The following is a 19,784-nucleotide window of genomic DNA, read 5'->3' on the forward strand; positions in this document are numbered from 1 at the left end:
CACAAAAGCCTCCTGTGACTCCAACGACTGTCGTTAAGACTCAATAGAGCACTAATGAAGTCGAAATCAACTTCCCACCAACGACTGCCACTCTAACGACGGTCACTCGGAGCACAAGGGGTTCCAGTGACATCATCAGTCTTGTGAGAGGTTCAATATAAAAAGATATTTGACCCTGTTTTTATGGATCAACTGTTTCTAAATGCGGCTGTGAATGATGAATAACAAAGCCCTCTGTAGAAACCTCCAGAATACAGTCAGGGATGGAGCTGGAAAGCTTGGTGTCTGTAAGTGTTGCTGAAGTGCAGATTTAAAAGAGACACTACAGGTGAATAAAATGTTAACTAATAGATATCCCCATGAAACTTCTCCATCTGATTACTGACATTAAGACTATGATTTTTTCCGAAATGTTATGTTTAAATATGCAAATGCAGATCTAATGCTATTTTGTGTGAGTTTGGGAGAAATCTACAGACACAAACAGACAAAGTGAAGTCAAAACGATGTTTTCTTTCCTCCAGTCTGAAAGAAGACGTGTTAAGGAAGAGAAAGAGCCACAACTCTCTAAATTAACCAGTGCATGAAAAACTGATGTTTAACTGTGTTTTACTGTTTACCTGATGGGGAAGACATCATATACTGTATATAGGGGTTTAGTCCAGACATGTTGCTTGTTCACAGTGCATGTCTGTATTGTCTCCAGTACTATATATCTTTATTATGAGAGAACCTGTGTCAGGTAAATATCAGGAGCCTGGCTCTTCTATGAAAGCTCCGTGTTGATGCAAAGTGAACGTCACCACCTCAGGACTGACCTGGAGAGTTAAACACGCCTTTTGTCTTTCTTTTTTATTATTATTTAGTTCAAATGAAATGGCAGCAATTGTCACTATTTTTAGAACTAGTATGTATTTCCGACAAGTAGCTTCAAACTGTAACAACCTGATTATTTAAAAAAGAATAATTTTAAAGTGAAAGTTTTTTAGATGTCTAATTGTTTCATGTGAATATCATGAGATTCCATGTTTGAAAAAGACCCAAGATAGCTGGAGCATTGCTTTCACCAAGAAGAGATGACCTCAGTCATGGAATATACTGTATTTATTGAATAACCACATCCTTCCTCAGCTAGCGAAATGTCATAGCTTTGAAGAAGCAGCAGATTTTACAGGCAAAACAGTGATTACTTTTTTGGACCCAGTGTATGTTTTAATAGCTGATTTTGTTCTGCTTAATGATGCTGCTATAGGCCTACTCTGCCGGGGATTAATACTTTTCCTGATACTCTGAGCTTCTCTCCTCTCTGTCTGTATCATTCATGTCTCATCGATGCATGTTACTGATTCAGCTTCTTCCCCGGAGTTGTTTGTGCTTTGTCGTCTCGCAGGTCTCTGCTGATCGTGGTGGTGCCTGCTGCCGTGGTCCTGCATGACGCTTCCTGCTGCTATTATAACTATTAGTCATATATACTATCATTAGGATTTCAAACTATAAAATTTTGTCCATACATTTTCATTGTTATGCTGATGATACACAATTATATCTGTCAATCAAACGAGAAGAAACCGATCAGTTAGATAAACTTCAAATGTGTATTATAGAAGTAATTTGGCACTATAAATAAAATTGATTTGAATTGAATGAAATTGTGATTTCTTTTATAACATTTAACCCACGTCTCATGCCTGGTACTGAGCGAACTTACCTGTGTGCCGTGCACTTAAAATTAATTCTCTGGGCGAAACTGCCAGGGCGGTGTAGGTCCATTTTTCTTGTTTTAGGTCATATCTGTTGTTTCTATTCAAATTCAATATAAAACAGGTTTTTCAAGACACTATGTCAAGGAGAATTGGCCACATTTCGATTCTTCCCCGACCACTCATCCTTTGCTTGAAACCCTCCTGTTCCCTCCAGACTCCAAACAGGTAATATCAAAATGAGTGGGTTCTTCCAAGTCTGTTTCAGGTTAATTCAGTAAACGATGCTGCAAAGATTGCATTACTCCAAAGCAAAGCTAAATCTTATTTTCCCATCTGTGTCCCCTGTATGTGATGCGTCATATTGCTGACTGCACAATTTTTGGTCAGCTATATTTGAACAGTCGTCAAAAGCCTACTCCAGAGCCATTCAGCCGAACCGTGACCTGGCTATCCTTGGATGCTCGACTGAGACCTCTGATCTTCTGCATGACACGCATGTCGCTCTGCACCTAGGGATGGTGGTGGCCAAGACACTTATTCTCTTAACTTGGAAGTCTATCACTCTTCCCACCTTCACTCACTGGCTCTGGGAGTGGTTATCGGTTATTCAAATGGAAAGACTGCGCCTGCACAAACCCAATTATCAGAACAGATCTGAGAGAATCTGGGGACCCTTCCTGGCCCAGTGTCAGGTGTGATACCTGACTCAACCTTTCACATGGTAATGGCTTTACTTTAACAACTACAACTATGTTGTTTCTGTAAGTTTACTTATATAAAATCACAGATGACTGGCACCCCCTTCTGTTTCTCTTTTGTTTGACTGTTTCTCTACTGTGGTATGTTTTATAGTTTTGTAAAGTTAAAAACTGTAAATAAAGTGTCTTTGCATAAGGTCTTTCAGTCACATTTAGGAAATGAGTAGAAATTGGTTAGGATGCACATTAAAGTTTGATTGTTGGTAATAATTATTGTACATTTGAAGTGAATTTGTTACATTGTTTATTCAGTGTTGTACGTATAAGTATTCTTATATGAAACTAAATCATAGCTGATAATGTAACTCCAAAGAAGAGCCCACCACCACCACAACACACCGGAGCAGACATCAGACGAAAAGAGACACAAAAGGACTGTGAATGATGCAGCTGCATTGTTTTGCATCTCTCTGTAGTCATTCTGCGTGTCTTTGAAGTCCTTTCACTTCTCTTTGAAGGTGTTTTGCGTCTCTTAAGTCACACTTCGTCTCTTTGAAGTTGTTTTACTTCTTTGTCTTCCGTCTGGGCTCTTTGAAATTCTTTTTCCATCTCTTTTAAGTCATTCTGTGTCTCTTTGTAGTCATTTGATTGATTTTCCAACAAGTCATGTCAGTGACACCATACAGAAGTTCCCTTGGCCTGAACCTGATTCACCCGTTCAGTAATCCAACCATGGTGCTAACAAACACTACTACCCGTCACCTTCTGACCACTAATCAGTTTCCGTGCCGCCACCACCACCAACCCCCCGGCCCCTCCCTTGCTTGTAGTACATGAAAGTACGTTTTGAACCCATCAGGCAGCAGTGGCCGTATATAATGCAGGGCAGCACAGTGCCACACCATTTAGACAACAGGGGAGTTACTTTAGTGTCATTTTACTTTTATTCAGAATTGAATCTAAGCTTTATTACAACTCAGATTCAATCAAATTGAATGGTTTAAATATCTGACATTCTCCCCCAGGTTGGGAAGATAAATGTACAGTGTTAACTCTAAAAGCGATTGTAGATGGATGTGGCTCCCAGTTCTTTCCCTGAAGTGTTTAGAATGTCTGAAAGCAATGTTACAAGGCAAAAAAAGCTTTTCCAGGTATTCTAGGCTAGACATGTTAGTACAATGTATGATGGTATTAAAAAACAACTGTATAAAGTTGCTTATTGTTAACGCATCTTTTGGGACCTACAGGAAAGGAGAATTGTCGCATGGTCCTGATGACTCAATCATGTGACACCATTAAAACCCATGCAGCTGGTTTGAACCTAACCAAGCAGTAGTTACACGTATCAGCAAAGACATTTGCATATAACACGTAAGAACTTAAGATTGTGGGTATTTAATCAGTTTGGTTAACATGTAAAATGCTTTCCCACGTACTGTGGGTCAAATCTGGGTAAACTAAAAGACATACAGTTAAGAGTGTAGGGCACCTTGATAAAAAATGTCCCTCTTTGGGTAAACTGGGGATAGAACGGTTTCTGTATATGCAGATCGGTTACATCTACTAAAACTGAATGAGACTGGGGACCAGTTTCTGCTTAGGTTTCTCCCTTTACTGTTGTTTTTCTTTTAACACACAATAGCAAAAGATCTGAAAAATGCCTGATCAGAATCTTGGAAAATCTAATGTGAAGTTGGACAGAAGATTTTATGGGTAGTGTTAACTGGCAGCAGAAGCTATCAGCATAAACAAAAGAGTCAATTTGGGAAACCTAAAGGAGGAGGCACAGCATTTGCAGGGACTCTGATTACTACAATCTGTGCAGCCACCATGGAAGGAGACGTGAGGGAAGTACAAAGTGAACAGAATAACCAGATATGTATTTGTCAGTTTAGTTCCCCCACCCCCAAACAGACTGATAGACCCCAGCAACGTCATGTCAGACACATACAAAGGGCAGCACGGTCCAGTCTATCTCTGCCAATTTCCATTCTTGGACGTACGTACGTCATGAGGCTTACAGAGGTACATACAAGCAGTTACACACACTGATAATGTTGTTGAAGTGCAGTGAAGAAAATGTGCTTCCATACAATCCAGCTACAGCATTAACAAACTTAGAGAATGCAAATTGATTAACTTTTTCAGCTTAACTGTATCGCATCCTTCTGCACAGGCACACAGACATGTACTCATACACGCAGACACAAGCGCACACTCTCGTCACAAACCCCCCCCCCCCTCCCCCATGTCACAAAGCGCATCTAAAATCAAATTATAGATCTCCCCTAGACAAACCCCACACATTCCATTGGAATTCACGTGGATTTATCATTCTTTCTATCTTTTTCCTCCCCGACCTCCAATAATCCAAGTCTGACCTTCCTGCACACAACCTCCAATGTGTACTTTATAAGCGTGTAACCCAACATTAGATAACCTAACCCAACTTGTCGCCCCTTCCCATCCAACCCCCACCCGCACCCCCTGCTGGCTCCCCCCCTCCTGTTGGGACGAGCTGAGGTTGGTAGCTGTACAGTAAATTGGGGGTGCAGTCTTTATGCTGAGCTGAAGAGGGGAAGGGTAGGAGGGAGGAGCAGGAAGGCAGTGCTGTTCAGTCATCTTCCAGTCCCTGGTTGAGAAGAAAGTTGGCTGCCAGGTTCTCGTTCTTCTCGCAGGCAAAGTAGGCCTGGATCACCAGAGCCTCGGGGAAACCCAGCGCTTTTAACTGTTAAGACAGGCGGAAGAGGGGAGGGAGAGAAAAAGAGCAGGGAGATAGGAACGAAGGCTTTAAAACAAAAAGGATTTGCGACTTTTCAATTGTAATCTAACAATTAGAGATGCAACGATCCAGTTTTTTCCAGTCCAATCCAATAAATCTATTTATTAACAAATATCAAAGTGTACATAAGCAGCAAAAAGAAAAAAAAAACACTTCCATGTAAAGTGCACTGCAAACAGATATTTGAAACTGTAACATAAAACCCTAACCACTGTTGCAAACATAGAATTGAAGTGGCTAGATCGCTGTAACTGTATTTCTGTGTATGATATTAATAAAAAAGAAATGACTGGATCGGCCTCATTCATCCCATATCTGATCCAGATAATTAGTCGAGTCAGAGCTGATATCTGATCCATCTCTACCGACAATAAAGAGAAAAAACACAAAACACATTTTCATCATTAACTTCTCCTTTTCCGCGGTCAAATTCAAGCACTTTTCAACCACTTTCCAGGTCCATTTTCAAGCTTTTTTTCGAGCACCCTACAGTTGTGGTGAGTATAAAATATTTCTACAAATCCGTTGAAAATTATGAATTCATTTTATTTTTTCATTAAAATCATGCTAAAAGAGATGTTATTATGTATGTATATAACAACTACAATGGTTTCATAATACCAGAAGGATAAGAAATTAAATTATATTTATATTCTATAACTTTTTGTTGTGAAAGAAATGTGGATACAATTTCAAACATTTTCATGTACTTGAACCAAAATTCAAGCACTTCTCAAACCTTGAAAATACAACACTGAAATTCAAACATTTTCGAACCCTGTTACTCTTCATTGGCCACTCACCCTTTCGATGGCTTCCTTCTCCTGAGGTGTAACTTGGATGTAGTTGACAGGTGCGCCCTCCTCCCCTGCTGCCCCCATCTCTCCAACTTCTGGTGCCTCGCCCCCCTCTCCCACCGGCTCGTTCAGCATCTGGATGAACAGCTCCTGATGCTGACTGATTTGCTGGGTGACGAAACACAGATGACAAGTTAAGAGGTAGCGGTTACTATCGGACATGTATAACTGGGCTGAGATCCATCACATGAAGGGTCTGAGTGAACGCAAGTGTTCCTGTCTTGCCTCGTGGATACACACTATAGACTGTGTTACCTGTAGAAGTTGAGGATTCTCTCTGCCTAGTTGCTGGAGAAGAGCAGGTAGCAGAGCAGGGTTCTGCTGGATGGCCTGTCTCATGTGCAGAAACTGGGGCTGGGTCCGCAGGAATGCAAGTGGGTTCTCTCCTAATGACATGCAAAATGAATACTCATTTAATCAGCTACATGCAGGCCAATTTTGACGCATCAGCAGCTTGCCATGTCTACAGGTCTTCCTCGTCATTTGGAAAAATCTAATTTCTACCATTAATATTGAACTCCAGATTAATGGTTCTGATTCTTTATTGATTCCCTTATTTCCTGAATTTTATTTATTTAAATATACAAATCCCAGCTATTGCAGTAAGGACTCTTGTGCCTATGTTGTACATGGGGGCACCCACCAGGTGAGCTACTGGGGCCCCTGGGATCCATTTCCTCTGTTGAAAAAAAAGTAGGCTTAGGGCGCACTCACACTGTCCTTCCGTACTGTGTCCAAACAGGTTTTATGGGTAAAGCCTAGTTGTTTGACCAGTGTGAGTGCAACCACTCCGCGCCTAGCTGCGGCCAGCTGGCCGCCCACGGCCCGCTTCAGAGAGGTGGGCTTTTGTAGAGCCTGTTTGCACATGTACGAGCACGAGCGTGTGCACGTGTACGAGCACGACGCCTACGGCGGCTCTCATGTAATTTTATGTGCGCCTGTTCGAACATAGGAGGAAAAAAAAGATCGACCATGCGCGGAAATTTAACAACAACAACAATGGCGGCGAAAGGTTCACGTTGGTGTGATGCGGAGGTTGAGTGTTTACTGCAGATTTGGTCGATGAAGATATTAAAAAACAGTCGACAAGACGCACAAAAACTCAGAGGTCTACGGAAAGATTTGGAATCAAAGCCACACATCGCCATGACGTCATCAATGCGTGTGATGTGTTACGGCGTGATGACGTATGGACAGCAAAAAGCATTTGCACGAGGTAGTGTGAGTACAAACGGGCTGGCCAACGGGGGGAGAGGGAGGGACAAGTATCCTAAAGGCCGGGGCACGGTACGGGCGGACAGTGTGAGTGCGCCCTTAGAGGTTTTTGGTGTCAACACACTACATGAAATGAGAGAATATTTGTATAGCATTTGTTTTCATTTAAGTTTTCCTTGTCAATGAAAAAGTGTGCTAAACCTGCCTGTGTGAAGCAAATATTGTTATACCAGGATATTTACCCACAATAACAGACATGCTGCTGGTTGAGAGGCAGTTGCACTCGTGCGTAGAATGTCAAAGACATGTTGCGTAGAGAGAGAGGTTTCAGCATGTTGCTCTTACTTGAAATGACCGTTTTACAGACAGCAGCAGCATTTGTGTCATATTCATGGGAAAACAAGCCATGCCGTTTCTTCCTCTCTGCCATGAATCTTCCTTGTGACCAAGTTTCCAGCAGCGTATGAAGTCATTGTTTTGTAATACGCAACTGTCCTCGAAACATGCATGGATTAAGAACTGATAAGCCCAGAGGCTTAGAAATCCAGTTCTGACACAATTTGTTGCCCGTTCTTAACTGGATCTCCCTTTGTTGTAATGAGCATGTGCAATATATAGTAAAAGTGTAGACATGTAGTATGGTTGGGTGACCGCGACCAAATTGGCATGATGGACCATGTTATCATGGGAGGGGATTAGAGCTGCAACTAAAGGTTATTTTTTCAATATTATTTTATTATCGGTTACTAATTATTATCTCAATTAAACATCTGACTGAGTATAAAACATCAGTTTTAACAGTGTAAATGGCCACCAAAGTAACAAACGAGGTGAATACCTTTTTCCGTATATATTCAGTATTCAATAAATGACCAAAAAAGTTACAGACGTTCTCATTCTTTTACACCTGGAACCATCAAAGGCTTGCCAGCTTTGCTTGAAAGAAAAATCAGTTGAACAATATCAACGGTTCATCCTTACATCCACATGTAACCACAGTTGTTGCTCCTGAAACTGGAGTTTTTTGTAACTGGAGTCCAGGGGGAACTTTTTGGAAAAGTCTGGTTTCAGCAGTCATGAGTGGACAGGAAAACCGAGGAAAACCGCAATTTCTTGTCGACATTGTTTGAGGTCACACTGTGCGATGGTAAACAGTAAGCTGTATCCATGGAGACGTGTGGAGCCCTCTCGACGTGACCAGTTGACGGAGCTGCTGTTATGAAGACCAAGCCAAAATACTGGTGCCATTTATCAACTTATGAGCACGTTGTGTGTGTGACAGAGAAGTAACTCAACGTCACTGTCAGTCCACACGAAGGAAGCTGCCCGGCCTTGGTTTGCCACCTACTGCTTTGGCATGTGCATGACATTGTTTGAGGCGGATTTTGCGGTTTCATGAGGATGGAGATATTTTTTAATCACACCGGTGGTGTGGGTGGGATTTTTTTTTTTTACTCATAAAAGTTCAGTTTCAAAGATACCCTTGTTCGTATTTTAAAGCCATCATCCACTCAGAGGCCACAGGCCACAGTCAGTCACATAGTGAAGAAACAAAGGTGCTGGTTTGGTGACGACTAACAAGTCTAACAACAATTTACACATTCATTGGAAACATTTCATGACTCATTAGTCATATGATGAGTCATTGCCTGCCAGTGAGGCTGTGACAATTACAATAATAATGACAGTTATGTGTAAATGTGCCCAGGCCTGACAGCAGTCTGAATAGTCTCCTAAAGACGTGATGCATGGATACTGGTTGTGTTGACTTATTAAAGAAATGGGAGGTAGTTTAAAAAAAAAAAAAAAACACTGATTCATACTTCACCAGTACTCTTTACACAGCAAAGACAGGCACCAGGGCTTGACATTAACACTTGCCCGGATCAAGTAAACTGTGTTCGAGCGAGGGGAATGCCTCATTCTGTTGTCCGATCAGGCAAGTGAAAAATAACTGTGGTTTTGATCATTATTTCTGTATTGAAAACGGTTTCGAATATTCTCCTTAGCTCATCAACCTCGGCCGGCAGGGCAGAGATCCTTCTGTGGACGCTCCTGAAGCGAGGGGGGACAGAGTGAAGGTAGATGTGTAGGGCAAGTGACTGAAAAAGCTGGATGTCAAGCCCCGGACCCAAAAATGTTGACTGCATGTATTAGGGGAGCGATAAAGAGTGTGTGCCTCACCCTCTGCTAGAGATGGGGCTTCTGTTGGTCCAGACGCAGGGGCCTGTGCTGGGGGATTACTCTCCTGGACTGGGCTGCTAGGGATACCCTGGAAACACAACGACACAACTGTCAATCACACACACAAACTCCTTGCATGCTGCCAAAGAACATGGAGAGATCAAAAATGGTGTGAGGTCCGTGGACGTTTTTGTTAGAACCGTTTTAACTGTTTAAGTTGATTCAACTCTATGGTGATAAATCAGTTTAGAGGAGTATGTCTGTGGTGCATCCAATTCAACAAGTGCATTATACTGAAGAAGTGTATGAAACTTTGTTCCGCCTATTTATATCACTGAGGGTAGACTAGAACACCTCCCAGTATAATACAATTCACAGAGCAAAGCTTTAAATGGCACAAACAGAGTGTGCTCAGGTCAGATCATTACACAAACACTAAATCTAAAGCAGGACGGCTCACACTGATTAATGATAGTGGTGGACCAATTCATCAATTGGCCGATTTTGAGATAACGGGCATCAGCCAATGCCTGCACTCATAAATGGATTAACAAAAATGTCTGCAGACACAAGCCTTCAACCAGCTGAACTGGGTTAGAGGGCTCAAAAACCTATTGTATGAGCGTCCCCACACCCCACTCCTACTGCAGACCAGTCCCACATTTACCACATTTGTCATTTGCACGGTTGTAAGACGTAAGTGAGTGTTCTGTGAAGCCCTTTAGGGAATGTTCTGAAGCGATGTTTGTCGCATTTTCAAACTATGTTGTACAACACAGACAATAACAGTGTTCAATAAATGTTTACTGAAGTTCAGAAATTTCATTTATAATAAAATTGTATTAGTTAGTAGTTAGGGCTGGACCCCAATATTCAATTATTTGTTAGTTGGGTTGGTATTTGGTTTTTAATTTTGGTATTTTGATATTCATTTAGTTTTTTCACAAATTCCTAAAACAAATAATGGCTTTAATTAAACACGTGTTTCAGCACTGTTTCCATTTCAGCCCAGTGTGAGAGTCTTTACGGTGTTTTGCAGAGAGCAGCTGCAGGACAGTCGCTAACTTGATGTTCTGCTGCCAACGTTAGCTGCTCTGTTTCAACCATGTAGGCTTTAAAGACGTGCATGAGGCTGAAACTAAACACAGAGTTCAGAGAAATTACCAGAATTCCGCATATTCTGAGCTCAAAAAATGTTGGTATTCTATCTGAAGCAAAAAAAACTGATATCAGCATTACATATTGGCCACCCTGCTCTCTGAACATCAGCCTCAGCCACTGAAAAACCCTGAATCTGTGGGAGAGACCTCAGAGATAAAATGTGAGAGGATGCTGGAGAGAGCAGAGCTTAGACCATGTCAAGTATATTTAAGTATTTCTACATAAATTACAAGTGGATGAAACAATGGACCTACATGATGGTCACTGCTGCACAGACAGACATTTGTAGAAAACAATAACTAGGAAAACATGTGAATAAATATTAATACTGTTGATTATTTTTACTTTCATTAAACTGGTGCAGAAGAAATAATCAAGTGTGTGAGACTCACAGTGAGAAGGTACTCTACAGCTCTGTGGGGGTTGTTGAAACTGGCCCGTAGTGCAGCCACAACTCTCTCCCTTTCATAGCCCATAGACATGATCTCTGTGAGCATGGCCTCGTACTCTGCTCCAGTCACTGAAAATGACACACACACGCAAACACCTTCATGCATGATGATCAACAGGGACATAAACAGAACATTTTCTAATCATTCCTCCTGTCTGAAGGACCTAATGTCGCAACTTCTAGGCTTTCTGCGGTGGTCAGTGTCGGCGATGTTGCACTGTGTACATGCATACTTTCATTAATCTACTTGTCCACCACCACAACTGTTTTTTTAGAAAATAACCAATACAGTTCTTTGTGCGGATCAGTCGCCATGGGAAAGTGAAAAGCAGCAGCACCATTCAGATTTCACTAATCTAGTGATTTAAGACGATGGCGGAGGATTTGGTTCCACAGTGATAGGTCAAGCAAAAGTGCAGAATCCAATCATTTATACCACAGAAAATAAAGCTTAAGAATTTATAAATCCATTACTTAAAGACTTAAAGAAATACTCCACCTAAAATATGTCTGACTTTAGTTCAGAAAAGTTGACATATTTGCATTTGCTGCTTTGATCCACAGTGACAAGTCACTGTAGCTTTCTCCTTTGTGGTGGACTGCAGCTATAGTCAGCAGGGAGAAATATTCATGCTGCATCAGCAGTTTTGACCAACACTTTGATCGATCCTTCTGCTGTGACAGGAGGTAGGCACAAAAAGCCACTGAAACTGTTGTGGGCCTAACAGCACCTGAGGTCCTCTATGAGGAAGCAAGCTGCCAACAGAGCATAAATAAATGGACGTTTCCCCTGCTGGACAAGCCCTCATTTTTCATTTTCAGGGTTTGGACAGCCATAAAAATAGAACTAAGCCTTAAGTCAGCAGTGAGGAATGACTCTTTCTATGCAAAGGTTTGACAATAACAAATAAAAAACTAACTTAATCTTCAAAATACATATAGTTTATAACAACATACAAAATGGGTTTAAATAGCAGCATGACTCCTGCTATTACATCTCTGCAAGTATGTACATAATCTAAAAGTGGTGCAAACGGGAATTCCCGTTGCTCTCTGTGGCACCACAATAAGGGATGCCGTACTTTTGTCACAGCCTAAATAAAGAAGCAGTAGGCTATATATTGCCTGTAAAGTCCCTGACTCACAGCAGTAACAATTTCTGCCACAGCAAATATAACCCAAGTTTTACAGGAGAATTCTACTGCTGTGATTTTAACCCATGTAGAACACTGTGTTGTCTGAAGCTGTTCCATTTATATTTAACAACAGTGAGCTACAACTGCTTTGAGACTATTGCAGCTCCACAGCATGCAAATCTGACAGGGATTCATTTGTTACCTACCCAGTGCTGAAGAGGCATCCAAGCCCTGACCCGCACCACTGGAACTACAAAACAAAAGTGAAGAGGATCATCAGACAACTTACACAACATTTCAGTGACTCGCAGGGGATGAGCAAAGCAGTAGACACTGTGTACAACTGAATTTAGACATTAGAAATAAACAATATGCTACATTATAGATTACTCATTGCAGTGAAATGAAAACACTTTTAGATATTTAAGACAACTGGTGTTAGAATTGTCTAGAATCCCAACCACTGCATAGCCCATGTTCCATATATTCAGCATCTAGGTCACCTGACTAACTTCTTCTGATTAATGACGGATTCATTGCTTTTGGGTGGGGAGAGAGCCCAGAGCCGTGCACTACGAAGCGCTCTGAACATCCCCAGGGTTTCTTTGGATAACCTATAACCTGGATGGACAAATATGAAACTTGCAATCAGAGTTAAGCTGTACCACGAAGCTCACTGTAGAGTTCATTTGTCAAGCCAGGGTTTATGCTTTAGTTTTAATGTGCGTTCTCATAAAAAGGGCGTGGACCGCGTCATTTGACTCACCCTTTAGATAGATCAAGGGCTACATATTTCACTGAAGAGGAGCAGATCATTAGAATCATTATAAAGGCATGCTGGCAACAAAAAAGCAGATTGTGTAAATCTGTAGGTGAAGAGATTCTGCACAGTCTAAAAATAACTACGCCAAATGCAGAATTGTTTGCCATTAATCCCAGTAAAGTGATGATATAAAAATGCTAAATCGTCCAACCTGCTTTATTTTATATTTTAGGGAATGCAAAGGTAGAATACATCACACTGGTCATAATTCCATAACCTTAAGTTAATAAGTTGCCCATGTGACATAAAATTGGATTTTTTAAAACTACACATAAATACATGGGAAGACAAGACAAGACTGACGTGCTGCCTCCACTCTACCACTGTCTCACAGAGCCGGAAATTTTCTTTTACCTTAAACACTTTAAAATCCTTCCTTGACAGTTTCAGTGGACAAAAAGCTCTGAAAATTCGCGAGCATATTGCGCAGTGAGTTGAGCGCAGCTACAACCCTGCTGATAGCACGGCAGACCCTATTTCTGCTCAGAGTTTCAGCATCACCAACTGCATGATAATATGAACCCGTGACAAAGAATCACAGTGAAACAGACACACTGCTCAATATTAAGTGCAACGCTTCTTTGTGTAAGATTTGCCCACATAAGGTCCAACAAGGACGATCAAATAGTGAACACCCTCTGATGAACCTGTATCTCTCATACAAGGAAGTCTAGGAAGGTGCTCTGAGCTTTTAGGAGCCGATCTAACCTGAAACTCTAGGTCTTAGTTAGTCTGAGCTGAAAACCTCCTCCCGACCAGGTTTGGTTGAAAGCATCAGTTACCATGGTGATACAGCGACGCTACAAGAGAGCAACCTTCGTGTCACAGCTGTCACCCAGGCTTTGAGCACAACATACCTGCTAATCCACTAATCAAGGTTCGTATCACACGCACGCATGCTCTGGTCAAACCCTAAATATTGATATCTGACAAATACAATTGTAAAATAGATTTTCCCAGCACTACTCCCCAACTCTCTCTCGTAAAATGGTTTTGATAACATTATACGTTGTAAGAGTGGCTACCTGGCTGGTTGTTGTGGTTCTGTGACTTCAGCACTCGGCTCCTCTTTGGCCTCCTCGGAGGGAATGGGGACAGCTGCTGGGGTTGGGACTGGGGCTGAAGCTGGGGTTGTGGCAGGGACAGCTGTTGACGTGGAGCCAGAGTCTTGTACAGGGGGCTTGGGAGCTTCTGAGGCCTGAGGCGAAGCGGCAGCTGCGGGTTTAGCCTTTAGCCAGTTCAAAATAAGGTGCTGTTAGACTACGCTGACATTAAAAAAAACAAAAGAAAGTACTATAATATAAACTGCTGAACATAGATTAGCTCAGAAAAGTTGAAATGCCACCACACTTTACAACCTAATGTCATCTTTAGGTGTTACAGTTATTTAAGATCTTACCTTTGAAACCATCACTACGACAAAATTCTTCTCATCAATGTTGTAATCCTTGATAGGTGTGTCATCTTGCAGGATTTTCCCAGCGTATATCAGCTTCTGTCCAGATACAGGAAAGTTGTCTTTTCCTCTTTCTGCTTCTATCTTCTCTTTCAAGGCCTTCACCTGTTAAAGAGGAAATTAAAAAGTAATCAATAACCACCAACAGCATGCAAGAATTTCCTAATGGTCTCTTAGTGCTTTTATATCTGTGCATTAATATCCATGCTCTGTGTAAGACAGAAGCCTTTCATTCACCCGTAGAGCAGCATCATAGCTGACTTGCAAAAGTAAGATGAGTTCTAATAGCAGGATTGCATCATTGTTTTAAAACAGTCTGGCAGTGCTTACTTTTAATAAGATGTGAAATATCTGAAGGATATCCAATATGCATATTGATTGGTTGCTTGATTTGTTTATTTGAGTGTCCTGCATCATATGGTGCCCAGCCCATAAGGGCTTACGAAACACTGAAAAGCAACAACATCCAGGAGGGCCACGAGACCAGTCCGGCTATACAGTTACACAGATTCAAAAAGAAAACCTGTCAAAACATTCAATTTCCACTACAGATGGGTGTTTTGATGTTAATGTTCTGTTTTCCATGTATTTCCTATAAATCTGGCTAAGACAAAAACCTAAAAGAGCTAACTCATCATATCACCCTCAGACAACCCAGAGAACACCGACTATCACAGGCACTATGACAGTAACAACCTACCGTTGGCCTTGCTAGCTACATGGCACAAACGTGAATATGCTAACAAACTTAGCTTCTCAGTATGCTCCAGTAAGGCTAGACGTAATTAGCAGTGTCATACGCGCTAGCATTAGCAAAGGCAATCATTTCGGAAGCTTAGTCTCATAACAGAAGTTATAGTATTACATTTTGGATCACATCAGACACTACCGACGAGTAGCAACAGCAAAGCCACCGCGACACAAACTTGAAACGATTAGAAATCCGTCAGAAGTCTCGTCTCGGTGACTTCTTCAGCTAGCTAACTGGCTAACGTTTGCTAGTGAGGTTTCGTGTTTAGCACTCGTTTCATGTACATTACCGAACTCGTAACACGTGCTATTTATGGGCGTCCGTTTACGGAGAAAACATACAGTGCTATCTTATTGGACATAGCAAATAACACTGGTCGGTGTACACGTAAAGTTAAAACACGTTCGTTCCGCAGCTGGTACTGATCGCCAAAGTTAGCAGGTTAGCTAACAGCCACTCACCGTTTGTACGGGGTCTATCTCAATCTGAATAGTCTGCTGCTGCAGTGTTTTCAGCGTGATCTGCATGGTAGCGGGGGCTGGCGCGGGGTCGGGTGGGCTTCAAATGGAGAAATGGTTGCTCGGTGAGCAGTTAATTTGTTTTTAAAGTTAGCGTTTCTGGTAAGATAACGACAAGCCGAAAAATGTGTGTATCCATGAGCACTCAGCAAATCGCCATCTTTGGTGACAAGTTGGTGGTGCGGCGAGAAGAGCTTCGCAGGAAGGTACGAGATCTCGTGCTCCACGGCGCGACTATGGGGACTCACTGTAGACCAAGGTACGTGTTTATTGTTTGTTTGTTTGTTTGTTTGGGCACAGTTGATAACGGCAGAAACAGCTCGGTGTTTTTGCTTTTGTTTTTTTTTTTTTTTGTTTTTTTCAATTTTGGCCAAAAACCAAAAACAAGATTTCTGCTGGAGTTTGTGTTGTTGTTTTTTATATTGACAGAAATACAAAAACAAGATTTCTGCTGGAGTTTGTGTTGTTGTTTTTTATATTGACAGAAATACAAAAACAAGATTTCTGCTGGAGTTTGTGTTGTTTTTTTTATATTGACAGAAATACAAAAACAAGATTTCTGCTGGAGTTTGTGTTTTTTTTTTTTATATTGACAGAAATACAAAAACAAGATTTCTGCTGGAGTTTGTGTTGTTGTTTTTTATATTGACAGAAATACAAAAACAAGATTTCTGCTGGAGTTTGTGTTGTTGTTTTTTATATTGACAGAAATACAAAAACAAGATTTCTGCTGGAGTTTGTGTTGTTTTTTTTATATTGACAGAAATACAAAAACAAGATTTCTGCTGGAGTTTGTGTTTTTTTTTTTTATATTGACAGAAATACAAAAACAAGATTTCTGCTGGAGTTTGTGTTGTTGTTTTTTTTTTGACAGAAATACAAAAACAAGATTTCTGCTGGAGTTTGTGTTGTTGTTTTTTATATTGACAGAAATATAAAAACAAGATTTCTGCTGGAGTTTGTGTTTTTTTTTTTTTATATTGACAGAAATACGAAAACAAGATTTCTGCTGGAGTTTGTGTTTGCTTTGTTTTATATTGACAGAAATTATTTAAAAAAAAAAAACAAGATTTCTGCTGGAGTTTGTGTTTGCTTTGTTTTATATTGACAGAAATTATTTAAAAAAAAAAACAAGATTTCTGCTGGAGTTTGTGTTTGCTTTGTTTTATATTGACAGAAATTATTTAAAAAAAAAAACAAGATTTCTGCTGGAGTTTGTGTTTGCTTTGTTTTATATTGACAGAAATTATTTAAAAAAAAAAACAAGATTTCTGCTGGAGTTTGTGTTTGACGAAAGTTGAAGAGGCACGCACATCCAAAAAGAGAAGTACTGGGTGCCGGACAAAAAAGGCAGTACAAGAATAAAAGGGTGAGTCCGCACACCAGAATCAGCTTCTAACGCACCATGTAACGTTTCAGGCCCGGCCCATCATCACCTGTCATCACCTGTCTGATGAAGGGAACGTTTTTCCTGTTTTGACGGATCTGGATTGAACGGAAGATACACTGATTGTGGAGTATGGCATATCTAAAGTGGATATGTATCTGAAATTAAATTCTTCAGAGTCAAAAAGAACATTTAGGATATCCCCAACATCATTCTTACTAGTACAAATGACGTCACGTTTGTCAATCACGTGTATTTCCTTCTAATTCTGGATATCCACAATTACATGTTAGATACAGTATATCTAGAATAAACATTCTGGATATCTGTGATGTCATTCTTACTACTGAAAAACTCCCATTTCATATATCTCCAATTCAATTGTTTCAAATCATAACCCTTATTTCAGATAGTATATCCATAATGTCATTTTGACAATCCAAAATGCATTCTGGCTGGTATAAATTACATTATAAATATGTACAACTGCAATTATTGTTCATTCATTCTAGATATCTGAAATGTATTTGTGGATATCAAGAATAGATATTCTTGACTTATTTTAGTGGCTTTTTGTATGTGGTAAGTGAAGATAAGAGGTGTGGTGGTTAGCGCTGCTGCCTCACAGCGAGAGGGTTCCTGGTTCAAATCCCAACTGGGGTACTTCTGTGTGGAGATTGCATGTTCTCCCCGTGCATGGGTTTTCTCTGGGTTCTCCAGCTTCCTCCCACAGTCCAAAGACATGCACGTGTTAGGTTCATTGATGACTCTAAGTCGCCCGTAGGTGTGAATGTGAGTGTAAATGGTTGTCTGTCTCTGTTTGTCTGTATATGCCCTGTATGTAGACTGGCGTCCTGTCCAGGATGTAACCTGCCTCATGTCCGATGTCAGCTGGGATTTGCTCCAGCCCGTCCCCCGTCCCCCGCAACCCCCGATAGGGACAAGAGGTTGAAGATGAGTGAATGATTTAAACAAATCAAAATCATATTGTGGAAGACAAAAAAATGTTGGCATTTTACGTTTCTGCCAACCACAGAAACATTGGTATTTAACATTTTAGGCAGCCTTTTACGCCTGTATGCTCTGCACCAGGCTTTTTAACTTTCTGCAGTGTAAAATGCTCAACATTAATATTACATGTTCAGGTGACTGGTAAAATAAGCCTCAAACGGTTGAGACAAACCAGGAGACTACGGCTCATGTCCCATCCATGTGAAAGTGCAAAACGATAACGATATGAAGCACAATATTTTCATCAACATAACCAAGTAGTTTCACACACTACTTATAATATTTTGAATGGCTCTGACTGGCACCACAGTAAAGATAAGTCGTTACTGTGAAACAATAATCCATAAAATACAGTAAATTAACCTGCAAACACATCAAGCCTGTGAATGTTCTCATTCGTCCAGGTCATCGTTATCCTCAAAGCAATTTCAGTCAAAAACAACTGGACTGGTTGTTTGTCTAGGAAGACGTTTCACCACTCATCCAAGAGGCTTCATCAGTCCATGTACGCATCTGACCAGGCTGGGACTGGTCCAACTGCAAACACATCAAAACATCAAAAGGGTCATTCAGAGTCTTTGATCAGTTTGTGGTTGTATCGTGTCTCTTAGTGGTTGTTTTTGTGTCTCTTTGTGGTTGTTTTGTGTCTCTTAGTGGTTGTTTTTGTGTCTCTTTGTGGTTGTTTTGTGTACCTGAAGTTTGGTCAGAAACTCAAATTGGTCCTTTAAAACATGCAGAGTCAAAATAAAACCGAAGCTTCAGCGTTTATGATTAATTCTTGGACAGTCCAACTACAACCTGCTGAGCTTTACTATTATCGTCAAGAGCCAGAAAAAAAAGGAATATTAAAGATAATCATGGAAAGGTGGTCCCCCTCTCTCCTGTCTTTCTCACAGTGCGCTCCAGGAGCTGCTCGCCCTCTGAGCCCTCACACTGTGATGGCGAAGGAAAGAGATCCCCCTCAGGATCAACCTGATGATGTTGAGTGTGTTAAACTCAGGAAAAGAGAATTCAACTGATGAATGAAAACATGAAAGTGATCAAAAGAAAACACGCTGACCCTTAACATGAGCAGTATAGATTTTATTTGAAACATTAGAAAATATGGTGGTTGTTTACAGAAGCTTTGTCCACAAACGTAAAATATATTACATCATAATTCAAAAATAACAGAAATAGTTCATAAAAAAGGGTTTTTTTCAGACGAAGAGTTTCTAGTTAAAGTGTTAAATGTTGATGATCAAAGAGATCAGTGTCTGAGTGTGAGACAGATCTGCTTCACAGTGCAGAGTGTGTGTGTGATGGTGAACACAATCAGTGCGTTTACATTTACAGTCACATCAGTAATCACGAACGGCTGACTTTTGGACAGAATTACGATAGAAACAGGTCTGTTGGTAGTGATTTTACTTGCCGTGGTGAAGTCCTCCCTTGGTTTAAAGGTAACGCTCTATCGTTGTTTTTTCACATTGTTTTTGGCGCCGTTTCTTCCTGGTTCATTCTATTTCCAGGTCAAAGCTGCAGTGGAGTGGGGAGGGGGAGTTATAACTCTGGAACTCCAGTTACTAAAGGAGTTCTCTAGGTCTGTTAACTGGGGTATGAGAACTCTGGTTTTATGGTGTTTAAGAAGAAGAGTCTGACCTTAACCCGA

General features: G+C 40.8%; 1 protein-coding gene across 1 annotated transcript; it reads right to left on the reverse strand.

Moving 5' to 3' along the window:
- Positions 1-4,900: 4,900 nt before the first annotated feature.
- On the reverse strand, positions 4,901-15,895 carry rad23aa (RAD23 homolog A, nucleotide excision repair protein a). Its single transcript, XM_083930956.1, has 9 exons — positions 15,679-15,895; positions 14,410-14,571; positions 14,036-14,238; positions 12,394-12,437; positions 10,993-11,120; positions 9,440-9,527; positions 6,296-6,426; positions 5,987-6,148; positions 4,901-5,129 (listed from the first exon to the last, which is right to left on the reverse strand). Exons 1-9 carry the CDS (start codon positions 15,742-15,744, stop codon positions 5,016-5,018), a joined length of 1,098 nt encoding a protein of 365 aa, XP_083787082.1. The 5' UTR covers positions 15,745-15,895; the 3' UTR covers positions 4,901-5,015.
- Positions 15,896-19,784: the final 3,889 nt, after the last annotated feature.

This window comes from Echiichthys vipera, assembly GCF_963691815.1.
Source record: "Echiichthys vipera genome assembly, chromosome: 17".
NCBI classification, from domain to species: domain Eukaryota; kingdom Metazoa; phylum Chordata; class Actinopteri; order Perciformes; family Trachinidae; genus Echiichthys; species Echiichthys vipera.

What these genes read in the sequence shown, in the direction of transcription:
- rad23aa (XM_083930956.1), bottom strand. Translation starts at nt 15,744, where the DNA reads ATGCAGATCACGCTGAAAACACTGCAGCAGCAGACTATTCAGATTGAG. An exon ending in GAACCACAACAACCAGCCAG is followed by an intron (nt 12,438 to 14,035) that starts GTAGCCACTCTT and finishes TTTGTTTTGTAG; the next exon opens with TTCCAGTGGTGCGGGTCAGG. An exon ending in CTGTAGAGTACCTTCTCACT is followed by an intron (nt 9,528 to 10,992) that starts GTGAGTCTCACA and finishes TTGTGTTTCCAG; the next exon opens with GGTATCCCTAGCAGCCCAGT.